Source organism: Esox lucius, chromosome 20 (genome assembly GCF_011004845.1).
Source record: "Esox lucius isolate fEsoLuc1 chromosome 20, fEsoLuc1.pri, whole genome shotgun sequence".
In the NCBI taxonomy this organism is placed as follows: Eukaryota; Metazoa; Chordata; class Actinopteri; order Esociformes; family Esocidae; genus Esox; species Esox lucius.
Window position 1 is genome coordinate 33,348,595 of NC_047588.1, and position 22,315 is coordinate 33,370,909.

Genomic DNA, 22,315 nt, shown 5'->3' on the forward strand with positions numbered 1-22,315 from the left:
GCTGCATGGCTAATATACCACAGCTAAGAGCAGTTCTGTATGGCTAATATACCACAGCTAAGGGCCGTTCTGTATGGCTAATATACCACAGCTAAGGGCCGTTCTGTATGGCTAATATACCACAGCTAAGGGCTGTTCTGTATGGCTAATATATCACAGCTAAGGGCTGTTCTATATGGCTAATATACCACAGCTAAGGGCTGTTCTGTTTGGCTAATATACCACAGTTAAGGGCTGTTCTGTATGGCTAATATACCACAGCTAAGGGCCATTCTGTATGGTTAATATACCACAGCTAATGGCTGTTCTGTATGGCTAATATACCACAGCTAAGGGCTGTTCTGTGTGGCTAATATACCACAGCTAAGGGCCGTACTGTATGGCTAATATACCACAGCTAAGGGCCGTACTGTATGGCTAATATACCACAGCTAAGGGCTGTTCTGTATGGCTAATATACCACAGCTAAGGGCTGTTCTGTATGGCTAATATACCACAGCTAAGGGCTGTTCTGTATGGCTTGTATACCACTGCTAAGGGCTGTTCTGGATGGCTAATATACCACAGCTAAGGGCTGTTCTGTATGGCTAGTATACCACAGCTAAGGGCTGTTCTGTATGGCTAATATACCACAGCTAAGGGCTGTACTGTATGGCTAATATACCACAGCTAAGGGCTGTTCTGTATGGCTAGTATACCACAGCTAAGGGCTGTTCTGTATGGCTAATATACCACAGCTAAGGGCTGTTCTGTATGGCTAATATACCACAGCTAAGGGCTGTTCTGTATGGCTAATATACCACAGCAAAGGGCTGTTCTGTATGGCTAATATACCACAGCTAAGGGCTGTTCTGTATGGCTAATATACCACAGCTAAGGGCTGTTCTGTATGGCTAATATACCACAGCTAAGGGCTGTTCTGTATGGCTAATATACCACAGCTAAGGGCTGTTCTGTATGGCTAATATACCACAGCTAAGGGCTGTTCTGTATGGCTAGTATACCACAGCTAAGGGCTGTTCTGTATGGCTAATATACCACAGCTAAGGGCTGTTCTGTATGGCTAATATACCACAGCTAAGGGCTGTTCTGTATGGCTAATATACCACAGCTAAGGGCTGTTCTGTATGGCTAATATACCACAGCTAAGGGCTGTTCTGTATAGCTAATATACCACAGCTAAGGGCTGTTCTGTATGGCTAATATACCACAGCTAAGGGCTGTTCTGTATGGCTAATATACTACAGCTAAGGGCTGTTCTGTATGGCTAATATACCACAGCTAAGGGCTGTTCTGTATGGCTTGTATACCACAGCTAAGGGCTGTTCTGTATGGCTAATATACCACAGCTAAGGGCTGTTCTGTATGGCTAGTATACCACAGCTAAGGGCTGTTCTGTATGGCTAATATACCACAGCTAAGGGCTGTTCTGTATGGCTTGTCAACCACTGCTTATGTATGATGCCACTCAGGGTTCTTGGAAACAGAGCTTAGCCTTAGTATATTGGTCATACACTACAACACCCTTAGGGCCTTTATTGCTATTTGAAACCATTCACCAATGCAATTAGAACAGGAGAAAGCAGTTCTGTCATCCACAACAATCTCATGTAACATATCTTTTAGGCCATAAGTATTCAGGGTAAAAACAACCCAGTGTGTATATTGTACCGACAGAGTTGATTTAAATGCACGACAAATTGTAAATGTATTTCCAAAGTACATGTGGTGACTGGTGGTTGACGTGAGAATGTGAGAAATGAAAAACGAAAACTGCTCAAAAGTCATAGACTAAATAAAAATAATATCCCATTTACCACTCAATGCTTGTCTACAACTAATAAATGTCATGTGACTTTCTGTCCACTGAAACTGTAAGTTTACTGTATGCAGAGTATGTGTGCTGTCCTAGAATACACAATATAACTCTTAAAGACCCATTAGATCACATACAGCAAGTATTTTTTCCAAAAGCAGAGAATAGCAGAGTGAGTCACACTGAGTCAATACTGTAAACACACATTACTTAGAATGATGTCAGCTTTCGCACAAACCCTGACATTCTCAGGTTAGAAATAGAAGTTATTGTGTTTGGGGAAACATGCACTGAGACAAAGTTTCTGAAGTGCATTCCCCTTTCCTTGAACTGTCTATATTTCGCCACAGTATTTCCTGTCACTGATCTAACTCTGAAGTGCAGAGTGACGTGGAAGCCTCCCTAATCCAAACACAACATCCCTTTCATGTTTTCATACCATTTCATCGTGGTGACAATGCCGGTGCTATTAATATCTAGCAGAGCACACTTCTGAACAACTGATCGCTACATCGGCACACATCAACACAAATAAAACAGTGTACTTCACTAACATTATATTTACTCGCTGGTACTCGTCATTTTTACTTCACTCACCCCACAAGCAGTGAGGGACTCAATAAAAGATGAAACACTGCACACTGTGAAATCATAATGCATTGTAATGTGACACAAGTAAATACCTGAAGACAGACAGCAGTGCCTGATCACAACGCGTTTGGATCCCTCCTCTCACAGAGGCAGAAAGACACTGACTAGCGGAGACTGGAGAGTTGAGCCAATGACACAGACAGAGGGAGAGAGGGAGGGGGGGGGTGGCAGAGGGAGAAAAGGAGAGAGAGAGAGGGTGATGAACAGATTGGAGAGACAGAGAGAAGGACGAAGAGAGGGAGAAAGGAAACCGAAGGAAAAGTGACAAAAATACTAAGAAGTGAAAAGAGGCGGAATGAAGCCTGTTTAAGTCTGACCACCTGAGTTGTTAACGTTGTGCATGTCGTGCTGGTCCAGGAAGAGCTGGTGGCCGTCGTCTGTTGTGTTGGAGGAACTCGACTCGCCCTCGTATATCGTCTGCAGCATACTCCACTCAGCGCTCCGTTCGCATCGCAAGCTCTGCTCTTCCTGTCACCAAAGAGCCAACCCCTCACAGCAGCAGGGGGAACGACCGGGACAGCGTACAGCAACTGGGAGCAGGCAGTTATCTTTACCTTTTCTCCTCGCTGTGCTGTAATGCAGCACGCTAACCACACCAGACAGTGCCTGTCTGAGGCTTTCCCCTCTCCTGGGACTGCACAGCAGTGTCCGGTCACACACTGGATGTACAAGACAGGTCTAACCACTGTTGTAACACTGAGCTACTACCCTGCTCTGATTTCCTCTTATCTCTGTTTTCTCTCTCTCTCTCTCTCTCTCTCTCGTCTGTCTTCTCTCTTCCTCTCTAAGGTCTGAGCGGTGAGTGCACTGTGTTGCGTTTGAGCCTTCCAGTCAGAGATGAGCCGTGTGCTCATTACCCATCAACCTCTCCTAGGCAAGTATTGCTTAAGCCGGAGAGGGCGCAGGCTTCATTTGCATGTGAATCAACAACAGCGTGGCCCACAGGTGACAGAAATAGAACAATGGCCGGCCCCGGCTATAAATAGTCGGCCGAGGCGAGGGTATTGGAGCAGCATTGATGGGTTTAAAAATAACCCCACCAAACACAGCTGTCTCTTCTTCAGCTCTACAGCTAGCTGCTTGCCAGAAGGCTTGTCTCCTGACTCCCTCCACAGCCCCCCAACCCAGCTACAGATGGAGGCTCCCACAGCTTGATCCTTCTCCCTCCCCCTCTTTTCATTTCTTCCTCTCACTCTATTGCTTTTTTCTTTTCTTCTTTTCTTTTCTTCCCAAAACTCTGTCCTTTTCACCTATCACTCTTCTTTCTTTCCCTCTCTGAAGGTTTGTCGTTCTATCCCGTTGCTTCCATTTTCCTAACCGGTCCGTCCAAATCAAATATCTGCCCTCACAAGGTCAGTTGAACTGTTTGACGTTCATGGAAGGCCATGGCGTCTGTGTGATTCTGTCTTGGGACAGCGAAATTCATATGTCTGTTGGACAGGTAGATCCAAAATGAGTGTGACGTCAATATTATACTGTTGGTTCAAGTTCAAGGCTAGTGTCTGCGAGTAGCTAACTATGGCTACTCACAGTTCTTATATTCCCGCATGACATAATGTGGATACACACAGTTTTGGTATTCTGCATGAGAAAATACCAATACGCTAGGAAACGCAGTAACACAGACAGACACATTAGATAGATGTGTCAGTTAGAGTTGTGGTCAGCATACATTCAGGCCACTTCAACTCATCAGGAAACAGCCAGCCAATTGTGTTTAAGATGCATTACCGGCTTGGAAATGTGACATGTAAAATAAACAACCCCTTTATGTCCCTTTCAGTATTCCATGTGACACAGGTTTTTAAAGGAACCAGTGTATCTGAACTAATTCACTGAGGAGATCAGTGCATCCATTGCAAAGTAACAAAAGAGTGCCTTGTTTGATGGTAAACAAACAGTATCTGTTTGAATTGAGTAGGAAGGAAGCAGTTGCTCTGCTTTAATTCTCAAACAGAACCGAATGTCAGTCCATAATAGCCCCCGTAGAGAACCCAAAACATAATAATTGAACTCATCAAATAGCTGTCAGGTCAAGTGTTCCCTTTGACCACTGACAGACACGGTCCAGAGAATAAGCCAAACCAGGGAGCTGTGCCTTTAAATTGGTCCTGTTTTTTTCCCTTCATAATTTGACCTGTCCCCCAGCCAGGGGCATTGAGCCAGCACACAAAACTATTTATAGAGTCATGCACCGCTCTGTGACGTCCATAAAGGCAGGGTTGAGAGAGAGAGAGTGGGAGAGAGAGAGAGAGAGAGAGAGAGAGAGAGAAGGAAAGAGAGATACTAAGAGGCAGAGAGAAAGACAAAGAGACAGAGATACAGATTCAGGGAGGGAGAGAAAAATGTAATCAAATAGAGAAAAGTTAGTGTGAGACAGTAAAAGAGAGAGACAAACAGAGATAGAGACAGAGAGAGACAAAGAAACAGAGACAGAAAGACAGACAGACAGAGACAAGGAGTTGGACTGTGTTGCTTCAGCCCCAGCTGTTAACCCCTTGATACTTTGTTAGGACCAAAATAACGCAATGGCCACTGCACAGGGCCGGCTTCGTCCAAGTGTCAACACAAATAAATACAGTTGGACAAACAATAAACAGTTATGTCTGTTTCTGTGATGTTAAACTATTAAACAGCTTGATACTAAAGCTCCTGTATGTTTTCTATGGTGAAGAGAACAAATAACCAAATAGCTGTTACATATTAATAAAATGTCTCATCGCTCAAAATAAATACATTTCCAATTTTGATCAAATGAATGTGTTTGGAAAGGATGTGAGCACGTTGAGTGAGGTTCGAATAATGAAACCGTATGCTACAGCGCGACTCCCTGCCCGATTACTTCGACCTTGATTGGGAAAAAAAATAACCCAACAAAAATGAACTACCAAATTGTTTAGGTGCAAAACTATTGCACCCCTGATCCATCAATCATAATGGGATTGGTCTACCAAGCCTAAAGTGGAGGGACGAGTCAGAAGGGACAGTGGCTGTTACTTAGCTAAACAAGGACATAAGTGTGGCTGTGTGTATTGACATCATGGCATCAGCTAATTAGGACCTGAATACAAATAACCTCTCAGCCTGGCACATACTCAGGAAGATCCTCAGATCGACAGACCCAGAGCAGGTCACAAGCTACGGCGTCACAGGTGACGGTCAAAAGAGGAAGTGAAGGATCTGAAGAGGTCAGGGGTTAGGATTGGGATTATGATAATGCATGCTATTATTAGAAATGGAAAGTCTGTTATGTAACTACACCTCTGGAACATCCCAGTCCCTGGCGTCAGGCGGAATAGGAAAGTCCTGCATGACTATAGTCATTTCATGCTACGACGGTTTCACAAGGAAAACTGAGGATATTACAGTATTGCAACAGTGAACAACTGTGCCGAATTGCACAATCAACACTGACTTAAAGGTTTTTAGCAGTAAAATATAAAATTATTCATACATGAGTGAAACTCACAGAGAAACTCACAGAGGTGTTTGGTCATCAATTCTGTTTGGTTGAAAGACATGTTAAATCAGATCGTATAACATAGGTAAGGCAAAATAATTATTTGCGCTGTTGTTATTGCATTGGGAACAAGTTTATAAATGGAAATAAGGCACCTTGGGTGTTTGTGATCTGGGGCCAATAAACTACGGCTAAGAACAGCACGGAGGTATAATGTCATACATCACACACCTTGGGGCCTTATTGCTTTGGATGTGTTGGAACTTTGTGCTGTCAACTGATCAAAGGAAAACCAATTAGTCATTTGTGACAAAATTACCCCACCTCATTTGCCCTACTTTAGCATTCATTGGCAGCCGACAAAGATAGGTAGCAGTGATTAACCCACACTTTGCTTTAATACCTGGACCTCCTCTTCCTGAGCCAGAATAGGTTTGATTGTAAATGGCTAAGGCTGGTAGAAAGGCCACTCCGTGTAAATCGTCTGCCCGTTATAGCCGGCCCTCCTGCGTCACCACATCTTCTTGTCTGATTTAGTCCTATTAAAACACTTAAGTGCAAACGTCAGTGTGTCGGTGGAAGAGCGCTGGAGAGTAAGGGGGAAGGACTGTGTGTGTGTGTCTGCCTGCCTGCCCGCCTGCCTCCGTGTGTGTTTGCATGTGTGTGTGTGTGTGTGTGTGTGGGGGGGGGTGCATTAAAAGGGAACGAAAGAACAAATAGGCCAGACCAATGAAGTGCCCTGAGCATTTTCCTAATCTAAATGGCTTTATATAAGGCATTATAGCTCCATTCAGAGAGCAAAGGGGGTGTCAAAAAGGAAAGGTCTCACACAAACACACGCAGAGAGAGAGAGAGAGATACACGCAACAACAAGTTGTGTGCCACATTTAAATGTACATTAGTTTTTTATGAATCTATGCTCGGCAGGGCGCGGGGAGAGAATGATCGTGAAAGGGACATTGAAGTTAGTTACAAGAATTACTTGAATGACTCATGTTCTCCCTGATCTATAAAAAGGAACCCCAGTCATAACCTGAGATTGTTTCTCAAGATAACGCAATTACCAGTTCAAATACAAACCCCCGCTTCTGATGCTTAATCTCTCTCTCCCCCCAGACTCCCTCCTCTCACATTCTCTCTCTCCCCCACTGACTCCCTCCTCTCACATTCTCTCTCTCTCTCCCCCTGACTCCTTCCTCTCACAGTCTTTCTCTCCCCCCTGACTGCCTCCTCTCACAGTCTCTCTCTCTCCCACCAGACTCCCTCCTCTCACAGTCTCTCTCTCTCCCCCCTGACTCCCTCCTCTCACAGTCTCTCCCCCCCTCCCGACTCCCTCCTCTCAGTCTCTCTCTCTCTCCCCCAATTGTCTCTCTCACTTTTTCTCACTCGTGTCCCCCCTATTTCTCCGTCTCTGTGACAATCTCAGAAATGATGATGAAACGCAGCGGGGAGCCAGGCACACCATGTAAGCCGGAAACACTCAAAAGTGTTTCAACACCAGTAATCTTGGACAGACATCGCATGCTCCCCCACTCTCATCTGATCTAACATGGACATGTTCTGTTTACCTTATTGACTGATTACCAACTTCAAAGAGCTGTATTGCCTCGGTTGGAGGGTTGTCTTAATTCAGGGACGTGGATTATAAAGACAAAGAGTGTGTGTCTCACAGCACCGTCACCTCAGGATTGTCCCGCATCAGTGGATGTAACTGCCAGAAAAGGTGTGATCACAGTATCTCATGACCTGCTTGGTTGTTGAACATGTCATATTTGTGTGTGTTTATCTATTTCTCTTCATGCCAATAGTTTTAATACTGTTTCATAATGCGTCCCAGGCGTTTTGCAGAGAATGTATGTATTGCACTGCCAGGGACCAGTCACAGGGGGAGGCGAATAGTAACAGCCAGGGCTTTCTGATATAACTGCCCCCCCCCAGGCCCTTCAGTACCCCCCCCCCCAGATGCCCCCATTGACTCTAACGGCTGGTCCTTCTCAGCCCTGTGAGGAGCTACAGCCTGCTAGGGAAATCACCACCACACACCAATTACCAGTGTACCAGGGAGCCTCCAAGGCCTTCCACTTTACACCAGCCCCCTGATGGTGACTCACCCCAGCCTGGGAGCCCAGGGGGAGGGAGAGCTTTCCCATTTCAGTGTAGTAGAGATTTGTCCCAGGTTCCAAGTTCTTGGTTCCTGGTTCTTGGTTCTAGGCTCCTGGTTCTTGTCTTCTGTGTCCTGTCTTGTTACCACGCCCTGTAGCTCGGTCTCAAATAACACCCTCCTCCCTTTACAGTGCTGGTTGGTGGATGGTGGGTGCTAGGTATTGGGTGCTAGGTATTGGGTGCTGGGTATTGGGTGCTGGGTGCTGGATGGTGAGTAGTGGGTGTTGGGTCATGGGTGGTGAGTGCTGGGTGCTGGATGGTGAGTAGTGGATGTTGGGTCATGAGTGGTGAGTGCTGGGTGGTGTGTAGTGGGTGCTGGCTGGTGGGTGCTGGGTAATGGGTGGGTCCTGGGTAGTGGGTTCTGGGTAATGGGTCCTGGGTGGTGGGTTCTGGGTGGTGGGTAGTGGGTTCTGGGTAGTGGGTTCTGGGTACTCACTGGTGGGTCCTGGATAGTCTGTACAAGGGGATGGTCACCAGCCTTCATTTGCTATTAGTAGAGGCTAGATTTGGGGAAGTCCCTTCAAAAACAAGAAAGGAACAACATTTTCCTTCTCTGGCTTTAGCCTACCTTTGCGGCCAGCTTATAAAAACACAAAGGCATTAGAACTGTTGATTTGATGCCTAAATCCAATTAGCTCATACATCTGGACGCATTATGGGAGTGAATTTCTCCATCTAATGACTGGGGTGCTCTCACTTTTATTAGGTTACTGAGTCTGGCGTCCTGTGGTATTTCCTGTTTGACTTTCTGGGTGATACAGAGTGCACTTTATAGGTTGGATCAAATAACATACAAAAAGCTTTTTAAAGGCAGTAATGTTTAGTTTCTGAATTTAAAACAATGTTTGACGATGAAGCTAATTATAATTTAATAAAGAAAGTAACCACTGGGACGGCACTGCAGAAGTGAAATAACAGTTTTCCATGTGTGTGTGTGTGTGTGTGTGCATATGTACAGATCTGAAGCATATGTTGTACTAGAACAACAAAGTACAGAATACCCTTCTTTAGAGCTCTGCAGCTACTATACAATTTAAAATACCATTATTTTATAATTAAGAAAATACAATTATTTTGATTTTACATTTGAACCACTATAGCATTCTGTGTTGAATGTGAAACACCATTTTAAAAAACATTCTAGCTAGCAGGAATATCTCCTGACCTTGAGGTCAGTGTTCTATCTTTAGCCATGTCCCTGATGCTGTGCTTTCATCGCCTGCATAGCTAGGCTTTCTAAATATAGCAACAGCCTGCAGCAGCCTGCAGCAGCCAATCAGTCAGCAGCAGCTAGCCAGCCAGCCAGCCATTCAGCAGGCAGCCAGTCAGCAACATCCAGTCAGTCAACCAGAATAAGCCTGCAGCAGCCAGACAGTCAAACATTCTAAATGAGTTGCAGGGTTTGATTGCGCATACCGGGAGCCCCACCAAGAGTGAGTTGAAGTAATCCTGATATGATATGACAAGTGCCTGGACATGTAACTGTGTTGCTTACTGAGTAAGGTAAGGTCATACTCGACAAATGTTGTAGCGCATAAACGACAGCGCATCATCAAGGGTCATGCCAAGGTTATTTGCACTCTATGAGGAGGACACTGTGCAGTTGTCAACCATGATGGACATGTCTGGGTGTGGAACGGCCTTCCCACAAAATAAGCAGCTCAGTTTTGTCAATGTTAAGCTTGAGGTGGTGAGCCCGGCTGACAGTTAAAGATGTCGGCTAGGCTCGCAGAGATACAAGTTGTCACCTGGGTGTCACAAGGGAGCCGTGGGTCACCTGCATAGCAGTGATAGGACAGACCATGTCAGGATATGATAGTGCCAAGAGACTTGGTGTACAGAGAGAAGTGGAGAGGGCCAAGAACCAAGCCCCAGTTGGAAGTAGGACCCAAGGGTGTTGTAGGCCGTGGGTAGATCAAGGAAGATGAGAACATAGGAGAGAGTTGGCTTGGGCATTGAGAAGACTTTCCGTTACACAGGGGACAGCAGTCTTGGTGGAGTGGCCTGCTTGAATCCTGACTGGTTAGAATCTAGGAGACTGTTCTGAGGGAAGCAAGTAGAAAGTTTCATGGAGACAGCATGCTCAAGTGGCTTGAAGAGGAAAAACAGGAGGGATACAGGCCTGATGTTGATTTCTTTTAGCGGGGAACCACAGAGTCAAGAGGGCATAACATTGGGTGGCCAACCATCACTAGCCGAAGGATATCATCAAGTATGAGTGGGGGAAAAGCAGTTAATACACAGCAAAGTCCAGCTTGTGAGCAACCAGTGGGCCCCGCAAGGTTGGCTGAATGAGGCACGGATATCTTCAACCTTCTTTGTAAGTGAATGACAATGTCATCTGCAGAGGGTTGAACAGGTAAGAGTGAGGACAATATGTTTCCTGGGGTCAGAGGAAGAAGCCTGGAATTTCAAGTGATTGAAAAAGTGATCAGTTGGGGAGACAGTCATCCCGAAGCAGCCGGTCTGCAGTCAGCAGCCAGTCAGTCCGTAGCGGCAGAGCAGAAAGGGATGGTGGGAAATGAGGCTGTGCCTCTCCGCCTCTCAGAAATCATCTAACTGATCAATCTGTGTAGGAAACTATTGATCAACGGTCCCTATCACGTTGACAGATGCTGTTAGATGGTTAGGTCTGTTGTCTACTGTCGCCGTGGTGCCGCTAATGGGGATCCCACGCTGAAGTACTGCTCCTTGTACAACAACAACAACCACAGGTTGGTACAGACAGGCGGGCAGATCTTAATTCCTCAACCTGCCAGATAAAGTCACATTTGATTTGTCACCTGTTTTTCTAATAATAGGTGTCAACTAACAGTGAAATGCTTACTAACAGTCATTTCACAAAAAAGCAAATTGAGGTAAATTAAATAAACTAAATAAAAAATTGAATATCGGTCTATGAATAATAAGAACAGCAAATTATAAAAACACATTTTATTTCACAAATATTTTTTATAGGCTGTACCAAAACTGGGTCAGAGTGTAGAGGTATGAGTCACTTAGTTTCAGTACTTGTAGGTAGGAGTAACAACAGATACAGTTCCGGAAAAACTAGGAGACCACTGCACCTTTTTCTTTCCTTTCCAAAAAAGTTGAAAAAGGAAGGTTATGAGTGAGGAACAGAGGAGTTAAAATTAAGAGACCACTGAAAATCCTGGTACACTGGAATCCTTCTGTTCCTCACTCAAAACTTTCCTTTTCGACTTTTTTGGAAAGGAAAGAAAAAGGTGCAGTGGTCTCTTCATTTTTTCCGGAGCGTTGACAACGTGTGTGGTGTCAGTATACATGTGTGTTCATGTTATGTAGGAAGGGGGGTGTGTACATGTGTGAAGTGTGAATGTGGGCTGAGTGTGAAGTGTGAATGTGTGATGAGTGTGAAGTGTGAATGTGTGATGAGTGTGAAGTGTGAATGTGTGATGAGTGTGAATGTGTGCTGAGTTTGAAGTGTGTACTTGCGGTGAGTTTGAACTGTGAATGTTGGCTGAGTTTGAAGTGTGCGTGGGTGATGAGTCTGAAGTGTATATGTGGGATAAATGTCAAGCGTGAATGTGCGAGGAGTATGAAGAGCAAATGCGTAATGAATGTGAAGTGCGGATGTGTGAGGAGTGTGATGTGTGGATGTGTGAACAGCGTGCAGTGTGAATGTGTGAAGAGCGCGCAGTGTGAACGTGTGAATGTGTTGATGAATAATTGTGGATATGTGATGATGGAGAATTGTGGATGTGTGAGGAGTGCGCAGTGTGAATGTGTTGATGAATAATTGTGGATATGTGATGATGGAGAATTGTGGATGTGTGAGGAGCGGGAAGTGTGAATGTGTGAAGAGCGCGCAGTGTGAATGTGTTGATGAATAAGTGTGGATGTGTGATGATGGAGAAGTGTGAATGTGTGACGAATGTCAAGTGTGCACGTGTCACGATCGGGATGAGCGCGGCTTCAATATGCAAGCTATGCAAGGTTCTGACTGTCAAACATGTGAGGTACCGGTAACACGCCACATTTGCCATGCAGCAGATCAGAGGTGGCTGCGGTCACTGACTGTTTACAGGGCCTTCCTCTGACAACGCCTGGTGTAGAGGTCTTGGATGACCGTCAGTTTGGCCCACGACTACGAAACAGGACGTTTGCGCCATTCCTCTAAAACGCCTTGCATCAAGGGAGTTGCAGTTGCCAAGGTGTGATGCAGCCTGTCAGGGGGGCTCTGAATGGTCCAGGATACAGCTGCAGAGGGAGGGGCTCTGTCCCCGGGGCCGGAGCTCAGGGATAAACTTGGATGGCATTATGGCTTAAATGCTGCAATCGATGTTCGTCAGTCTAACGCAGGACATAGGTCAGGGGTATTCAGATGTTACCCTACGATGGCCAGAGCCTGCAGGGTTTCTGCTCTAACTCATCATTGATTACATGCACCTGTAAATAATGTTTACAGGGTTGAGACTGAATGAGTGGAACTGGCTTCGAGGGCCAGAGTTGAATACCCCTGATATAGGTACTGGCCTTGTCCAGCTGGGAGAGTAGACGTGCTGGGGTAAGGAGTCCGGAGCCATAGCCTGCGGCAGCTTGTGCGCCTGTGAGCTCAATCAGGGTTAATGGCGGATGAGAACGGCATCGGATGACACATCGACTGTCCCCAATCCACAGGGAGTTGTCATGACGAAGCAGTTCACTAATCACACATTGGCTATTATACAATGTAGGAGAACAAGGGTTTAGAAGTAATAATAACAATAATTATCCAAGCGGAATAAAGTAATACAATTACTAAAACAGACATCCAGTTTGGGGGGGGTAGAAGACACCTGTCAATGCCTCAGAATCTGATAAAAGGAAGAAGATATCTGTCAATTTATACAGTACAAATCCCACAGAATAAAAGAAAAAATATTAAAATAATTAATTAATAATCTTTTCAGTTTCATGAAACATTATGTATCTCAATGTAATCAAGCTTTGAAAGTATTTTTTTGTAATAATGTTAGTGCTTAGTTATGGTAAATTTGCTAATGAAAGAAATAAATGAATTAGGTTCCAGCTCCTCAAAATTGCACTCTAATTTAAATAGGCCAAAGGCTGAATGAACTATATTAGCCAACCCCTGATAAAGGTTTATAGATTTTTTATTTAAAAAAATTAAGTTACTGCTAATTGCTAACTTCAATTTGCATAGGTTGGTAGCAAAGCTCCTTTAGCACACAGAAATCTCTAGTGGTAGTAAATATGGTGAATATGACATTTTGGAGTTGGTACCATACACATTTTATACTCCAATGTTTACACCAAAACAGTGTGTTGGAATAAAAACCAAAACAATGGTAATGGCTCAAACATTGGTACACTTTAATTGGGGATTCTTGCAGAAGCTATCCAAGGCAAACTAGGTCCACGTAGATACTTTCCGTCTGAAAATAACAGACTGAGACGATGATTTTTCATGGGAGTCATCCATTAATGGACAATAGAAAACAGAGATCAACTGATGACTGTATTTTATTCATGTTAACATCTCTGTGCTGCTATAACGTATAGAAGTAGTGTTTTTCTATTGTTCTGACCCCAAATAAACTCTGCAAGATGACAAAAAAAACAAATGACTGATCTCCTCTGGCCTGTACTTGACTGGCTTCATCATGGGATGATCTCAATGTCCCTTGTGAAGGAAATAAGCCCAGAACACAACTGGACAGGAATGCAGGATCACCCATTAGTCTTGAGAACCCAACACTTTCCCACAGTAGCATTTGACTCCAGTAGCGGTCAACACACATGATGCCTCAGGTAAAAAACTTTGCTGGTTACAACTTTATGTATATATGCTATACTGACACGTAATATACGTAATATGCTATACTGACACCAGGCAAATGGTCAGCTCTGGTGTTTCACAGGGGCGACCTAGGCTAGAATCTTGAGAGGGCAGCCATAATCAATACTTTCTATTGTGTTCTGGCAGAACTAGGCTTGCCATGTTTCTTGTTTTCATAGAGGAAGTACATCATTTCAAAAGTTATCTAATCCACATGAATAAAATAAAAAAATGAGAAGCTAGCAAGGTGGGCACTATGGAAGGCAGAGGAGGTTAAAAAAATCTGGATTTGTCTCAGTTTGTTTTTGGCAAATACTCCATTTCGTTTATATAAATGTGTGCTATCCTGATTCTGATTCTGTAAACATAAGGTGATTTTTTTGCTAAAAGAGCAGTGTTGTTGCATTTCATGTGCACGTGAGACAGCAGGCCAGAGCACTGAACCACCCCAGTCTACACATATAAAAAAAAAGTAAATCAAATAAATATAAAATAACCAGCGTAACGTTGTGACCACCACAGTTCTTTCAATCTGCCAGGAAAGAAACAAACAGGTTAGCCTGACCTGGAGAAAAACAACTAGCTGTACAAATATAGAACTTCTATAACCTGTGATACTGTATGTGGCTGTTTGGTCTTTTTCTGATTAGCTAAGAACTCCACTCCAGTGCAGGAGATTTAAGCGATCTAGCTGAAGTTTGCTGAAGCACATCCAATTAGGCATATTTTTTTTAGACAAGAGAAACTTTGCACAAACATCAACAGAGCTTAAGCCTCACAAAAAATATTTTATAACCTCACCCCGACACAGGCATAAAGGGACTGGCCACCCCTTCGAGTATGGCACCTCTATAGGTTTCTTCTTAGGTTTTGATTTGCTCTTATAAGTTTGAGCACTGAGCATCTGTACACACACTCCACCACATAGGGAAAACTTGCGCAGTTGACATATTACATTGGGTTTTATTCATAACTTTAAACATAAAAATATGTCTAGATCAAATTTGTTAGGGACAGGAAAATGTTGTACTGGAAAAATGAATTGAATGAACCACTGACACTGTCAATATTTTTTATTTCACATTTAAAAAATACATACTCCTTCTGCTTGGTCAAAGATGTTTCAAAGCATTTAATATAGCTTTATGCTATAGTGCAACATTGCAGAAAATGGATGAAAAAACCTGGAATAAAAACAAACTGATATTTAGCCAAAAACATACTTCATTCTAAAATACATACTATATTTTCTCTTTAAACCCCAGCAGTGAGTTGAACATACAGACATGTGTATTCTGAAGCTCATCACACTGTTCTTCTTATTATAGAGAAACAGCAGTCACCGGACCTGCTAAAATAAAACACTGTCCCAGACTCCCCAAAAACACTCTGAGAGCACTGAGCCAATGAGCCCTGCCGCATGCAAGGTCCCCAAGAATTACCTCTATGCAGCAACTAGGATTTAAACTCCTGGACACAATGCTGATGAGGTTTTAATCTGCAATTTCCTGGAGTGAGCACTGCTGGAGCTCTGCCTAAGAAAGGAATTAGACTTTGACTTGTTTGACTATTTTTAAGTTGTCACTGATTTAGAGCAGCTTCGTACCACTATTTAGTCGATTTACTATTGTATCCAAACTTCACATTTAGAAAATATTTGGTTACTAGATAGCCATTATGCAAAAATGATATTCCTATGATTCACTCAAGCCACTTTCAGAAAACGCTGAAAATAAGTGTTTCATTCCAATGTTTGTAACCAAAGCAAAAGAAACCCTATAGCCTAAAAACATGATGAAAACAATTTTAGAACGATCAGTGCTTTCATTCATGACTCTGTGAATGATTTGGAGAGGGTGTGGGACAATTTGTTATGGTTTCAGACACCGACAGCCTCTAAATAATAAAACAAAACAAAAAATCCACTAATAGATTTTCAGAAGGTCAACAGAACCAAAATGTACTAGGAAATCAGACTGACAATAGGAAAGGAAGGCTGGTGTTCATTGTTCCAGACACTTCCACCTACGCCACCAATTATTTTCTTTACCGCGGTGAATGTGTCCTCTGTTGTCTCAGAGGGCCCAGACACAACAATGCTGCAGAACAGCTACCTTTTCCTCTAACTATTAACTAAAACATTGCATTACCAGCTAGGGAATATTCTACACAGACACAGTCTGACCCCACTCTTAAAATAGTTAATGTCTGTGTTCTAAATACCAATGTAGTGCACCACTTTGGACCAGCGCTCATAGGGATCTGACCAAAAGAAGTGACCTAGAAAAAGGGTGTTATTTGGGACAAGGCCATGCCTGTGAAAATATGTAAAAAGCCGGAGGGGTAAAATTCACATTCATCTAGCAGCACTTTACTATAGTGACCTTCTAATGGTCTTGGATGTTATTATAGTGTCAGATTTATCAATTTCTAATTCACACAGTCCTCACATTTTCATTTTCGAGGTACAAGCATTTATGAACTTGTGAATTTGCCGGCCCAGGACAACTTTCTTTAAAAAGTAGCATAATCACTCCTGAGAGAGGATCTGACCCTCCATTTAAATGTAACATAGAGTGCCGCGCTTCCCCCGTTCCTCTCCCGAGAGGGATGAGGCCAGAGGTCCGGAGTCATCCCCCTGGCAGACCTCTAACAGAACACTAACTTCTACCACTGATGAGTCCCTGGTGTCCAGCCTCCAACACTGCTGCTCATTTAGTCTCTAACGTTCTCTCTCTATCTCTGTTTCCATCCATCTCTCCCCCCCCCCACGGGCCATTAACTTTCTCACCCCAGTTCCCTCTCACACACACCCTTCCCCTCTCCATCAGTCGCTACAACTGCCACCATCTCCCCGACCTCACGGCGTGGACCTTCTCCAAAACGTCTACGATCCGTTAAATCAGTAGAGGTTGTCGACGGTACAAGCTGACAGAAAAACTAACATTTCACTCTGCTGATGGTAGCAGTCCCATGTAGAGATGGAACACAGTGCATTGAACCGACCCAACACAGCAGTGTCCACCAGCCCTACAGCGGGTAGAACTGCAGGTTCGTTTGGGATAGAAACGTGGACGGATCCCTCTGCAACAGTGCCCCCTGGAGGCACACTGTGACCTGCATGCACAAATAGCAATGCATTGCTTGAAATGGCCCGCCCCACTGTAGAGACAACACACACACGCACGCACGCACGCACACACACACACACACACACACACACAGAGACACACACACACACCATGCTGTGTTTGGGAGCGGCTGCAATGTCGCTGACCTCTCCTTTCATCTCAGATCCAGAAATGACCACGTAGACTTGTCAACCCGGCCCCAGCAACAACACAGGGAGTAACATGCCTCAAACTGATCTCGCTACCATCCGCACAGACTGGGAGGAGACAAAAACCATTACATTCATCTGAGATCTGCTCACAGCAAAGAAATCTGAGAGATCTATTTCCAACATCGTTTCAAACCAAAAGACACATTGACAGCCACTTAGGGCTCATGAGGCGGGTTCAGTTGGAGCTGTTTAGGAGATATTTCAGTTTCACCGTCAGCATCTAACATGTGACAAATCTGTTGCGCCAACACGGCTTTCATGGAATCGTACTAAACAGGCCATGGCAGAATAAGTTACTGTAGTATACCTTAAACGGATTTGAAATAGCTAACAATAAATCAGAGATAAAGAAAAAAGGCAAAACATCAAAAGAGCATTTCGTCTTATCGTTTTCTGCTCTGCCTGCCTTCTGATGTTAACTAGTGCTGAAGCATTCCTGCTGTTTACACAAAACCTGTCTTCAGTCTGTAGCAAATCTTTCTGAAGCCAACAAAACAAATGTCTGCCCTTTCCCTCCGACATACGTGAACAATCTGCATTTTCCTTTGGCTTTAATGTGAACATGACGGAACCCCCAGTGCTCAGTTCATCCCGGCGTTTCGGGAAAAGGTTGATTCTGTCAACATTCTCACCAAGAAGACCAGACCTGACGCACCAAGCTAAAGGGGAGAATGCAGAGTATGCTCAGAAGTTGTCACCTCAAAGGGAGGATGGTTTTGTTGGGGAAACAGATGGGCTGGTAACCTCTTTCACACCTATCTGGACACAGAGGGTCTTTTATGAGGGGAGACGGGGGAGACGGCCATGTCCTTGGATCTCCAGAGCCAGTCAGTGTGTCCAATTCCTGTGTAATTCCCCAGGCCCGTTTGTTCTGCACATTTTACGCCAGGTGGGGAGTGAGTCAGGAGTGCGAGGTGAGGGGTGAGCGGAGTGCAAGGAGGGGGAAAGGAGGGGGGGTGCCCCTCTCGTCCGCGGGCCCCATAACTCACAGGGAGGGGTCGGCCTGTGCCGGGCGAGGTGGCAGGTACCCTTGTCAGATGAAAGAAGGCAACAAAGGAGGCCATTTGGACACGGAACGTGGCGGCCCTGGGGAGGGAGCGCACCCCCGTGGCTGGCGGGGCCGGAGACGGAACGGGGTGACATGGCGTGGCTCTGTGAAGTTCGTAGAGGGTCTGTTTCTGCCATCAGCGGACATCTCAGCCACAGCGTCGCGTCGGTCTAGAGGTACAAGCCATCCATCAACCTGGGTGTGGATGTGTTGTTTACTGTGCTGGATGGACGGAAATAAATTATATGGGGATACGGGGCGAGCCTCGCCATAAGAAAGGGGATGCGTGCCAGGCCGTTTAGACCTCTAGCATAGGCAGTGAAGTTAGTAGTTTGGCGAGTTGTTTGACACCGAGTCAGCTCTTGAAACTTTGAATTGATTGTCCCAAATGAGACCTATCCAACTATTGCTCATATCTACTGCACATGCCCTTAACGCAGTCGTGTTGCAAAACATTCCCGCCACCAAAATGAAAAGTAGGTAGAAATAATCTTTCCTGGTTCTAGTCCTTAAGTCTATGCTACCTGTGAAATGAGCGTCTATAGCTAGTGTTAACAGGCCTTCTGGACGCAGAACAACAGCTAACACAGAGTCATAATCGTCTTAGGTGGTTTTGTCTAACATGCCTGAAATCATTCTCTGGATAAAGTTTTCTCCTGTGGAATACATATTTTGCTGTGTCTCATAATTCTGAATAACAGGCCGCCATCTCATTAAATTTACTGTTGCAACAAGCAATTCGCATAAAGCCAGAACAGGCAGGAGATATTTTCTCCAAACTCCCTGCTTCACTGCTCAGTATCTGTGCTGCAATAATCTTTGTCTGTAATGTTCTTGGCAGCAACGGTCAGGCTGTCTGTCTTCTGTGGTGTCCTGTTCTTCTTAGGTGTACTTCAGCCGGGACCCCCCCTCCCCCCTCCAGTGTTTTGATCTAGATTCTGCCTGATATCTGTTGGCTGTCCCTGTCCACCTGGTCGCATGGTTATTTTGGTCTCGACCTCTGAACACTCGTTTATGAAAAGGGAACTGACATTTGCTTTCACTCTGGAGGCACTGACTTTCGGCCTCTCTACTGTGTTTGGGTATTAAAAGCAAACTGATGCTGAAGTGTTTTGGACCCGCCCGTGACCTGAATGTTTGGATACCTGGATACCTAGATGAGTGACCCGACCATAAATGGCCATTCACTCTTCGCATAGCCTCTACAGGAAGTGCCACCCACCCAGAGTCTGGCTCCTCTCTAGGTTTCATCCTAGGTTCTTACACCTTCATATGGTGATTCAATAGCTTATTGTTTGGTCTTTGGGGCTTTAACCAGTGATTTAAAAAAATACCTTTGATTAAAGTTTTTTTGGAATTTGTACCGGTCCTGTCAATAGACGGACGGATGGACGTGCTAGCAGATAAACCGGCGGGTTATTTTAAATCTTAAAAAATACATCCACCCAAACAGGTTTCTCCAGCATCCCACCATCAACCCAATATGACCCAAGCTAAAAATAAAACAACACAACAATGACATAGCAGACTCGGTGTATCAAATAAAACAACACAACAATGACATAGCAGACTCGGTGTATCAAATAAAACAACACAACAATGACATAGCACACTCGGTGTATCAAATAAAACAACACAACAATGACATAGCAGACTCGGTGTATCAAATAAAACAACACAACAATGACATAGCAGACTCGGTGTATCAAATAAAACAACACAACAATGACATAGCAGACTCGGTGTATCAAATAAAACAACACAACAATGACATAGCAGACTCAGTGTATCAAATAAAACAACACAACAATGACATAGCAGACTCGGTGTATCAAATAAAACAACACAACAATGACATAGCAGACTCGGTGTATCAAATAAAACAACACAACAATGACATAGCAGATTCGGTGTATCAAATAAAACAACACAACAATGACATAGCAGACTCGGTGTATCAAATAAAACAACACAACAATGACATAGCAGACTCAGTGTATCACATAAAAACGTATGAAATGAGAGTTTGAAAGGGCACAACATGCAACACAAAAACATTAATCTAACATTTACGACAGCTTCTTTCATTTCTTCCATTTCTCATCTATACTGGAGGCCCCTCTTCACTCAGAGACAAATGATTCATGGCCCCCAGATCCAGAACGCACTGAGACAGGTAGTGGAAACAAATGGCGGGCAGGCTCAGCGCGTCCCAAACGGCACCCAGTTCCCTACCATGCCCTATCTTCAACCTGGTCCTGGACAAAAGTAGGGCACTAGATGGGGAGTAGGGTGCCATAAGGGACGGCTCGTCAGTCTGGCCTCTCCCTTCAGGACTCTGGGGGTCTGATGCAGGAAGCCTGGCCTGGGGCCTGGAGGCTGGATAACCCAGCTGGGAACACCAGAGATCTGTCCCAAACGGCACCCTGATTCCTCTCTAGTGCACTACTCTTGACCAGGCCTCACAGGGAATAGGGTCCCATTTAGGATGTAACCCAGGCTGAACAGCCTCCCTGCCAAACCCAACTGCAGTCTGCCTCAGTGACTGAGAGACCCCCATCAGAGGCAGGGGGCTACTCCCTCGGTAAGGGCAATGAGGAGTATCCACATTCCGCCAGGTTTCACATCAGTACAGTAAAGCCCTCCCCACACATTTAGAGAAAAGTAGCCTTTGGAAGCAGCAATATTATGTATTCAGATTTCTGGTCAAAGTTTGTGCACTAGAGGTGAGTGTAATTTGGGACACATTTTTACATACATATGTACGAATGGCATATCGATTATTTAAGAATATATTTTTTAATATGCAGTGACACGGCAACAGAAAGCGAGGAAAGGTCTGAACCCTGAGCAAGGAGTTAGTAGTGTAGTAGTATACTTTTATAGAAAATAAGGTGCCATTTAGGATGCGAGTTTGTCTGGAGAGGGTTTGCAGCTCTTTCCCTTCCACGGCGTCAGCCAAGAACAGCAGAATAAATAAAGGTGCGAACATGCCTCTGGTGTTCTTTTTCATGACAACACAGTGAGATAGACTCCAGCGCTACACGCCACCTGCTTCTGTTTAACCTCACACACACACACACACACAATGTATATACACACACACCTACCTCACCCCCAGAAACCAGCTGCGTTTATCCTGATCTGAAAACTGCAGCCATTTTTATTGTATCTCCTGAAAACGTGACACTGCGGCAGGTTGGTTTGGGGGCTGAAGTCCAGGGGTAGGCAACTAGATTCAGAAATTGTCAGAGCTTATAGTTGGAACATAATTCCATAATCCCCCCCCCCCCCAAAAAAAGACTAATTTAGTTCTAAGTTTTATTCAAGCAAATACAGTAAGTTGTTCTTTTGTCACATGCTTCGTTATCAACAGGTGGTGACAAACAATGAAATGCTTATGGGCATTGGGTTGCCTGCAACCTGCCCTTGTTGTAGTCTCCATCACTGACTGTCCTGAAACATTTCATTTTCATCAGAGCTAGGCACTCAAATAAACCAACTCAGGTCGCATTCCAAATGACTCCCTATTCCCTACAGAGTGAATTACTTCCTGTGGACCTGTCACTGCGCTGGCTGAAGGTTTGCATTTTAACAGTGAGAAGGCTGACAAATTCAATAGGATTTTTCTTGGCCAGAGTGAGGATTTAATTTGAAGGAGAAGGCCTTTGCCAGGGACTGTACAGACATTTACAAAACAAAACACTGAACCAAAATAAGCAGAGCTCTTTCAAAAGAAACCCAGTCTTCAACAAAGAGATGACAGGAGTTTAAAGTCCCCATTAATTTTTTTTAATAGGATTTTTAAAGCATTACTTCATGTCTAATAAATCATTTGGTGTGTTTATTTTTAAAATATATTTTCTTATAAGGCATTGCAATGCTTAGTCGGGGTTGTTTAAAAATTTGGGGATTTTTCAGTAAACAAACTTAATTGGCTGATGACCAAAAGTCCACCCGCCTCCTTACCGGTCTGAATAGTCGTTTGTTTATAGTAGTCAAATTAGCCTTGTGACATGCAGTTGGCTAAA

The 22,315-nt window shown here is 44.3% G+C and overlaps 1 protein-coding gene across 6 annotated transcripts in view; it reads right to left on the reverse strand.

Moving 5' to 3' along the window:
• The window catches only part of hdac9b (histone deacetylase 9b), a 54,812-nt gene that overhangs the window by 25,749 nt on the left and 6,748 nt on the right, over nucleotides 1–22,315 (reverse strand). For 2 of the 6 annotated variants that reach the window (XM_010884557.5, XM_010884558.5), the window contains exon 1: nucleotides 2,788–3,377. The exons of 1 other annotated variant lie outside the window; for it this stretch is intronic. In XM_010884557.5, coding sequence (XP_010882859.2) covers nucleotides 2,788–2,893 — 106 coding nt within the window. In that variant the 5' untranslated portion in view covers nucleotides 2,894–3,377. Of the gene's footprint in view, nucleotides 1–2,499; nucleotides 2,582–2,787; nucleotides 3,380–22,315 lie in introns of those variants that run through there. 3 more of the 6 variants (XM_020041308.3, XM_010884559.5, XM_010884556.5) reach the window with 3 other exon arrangements.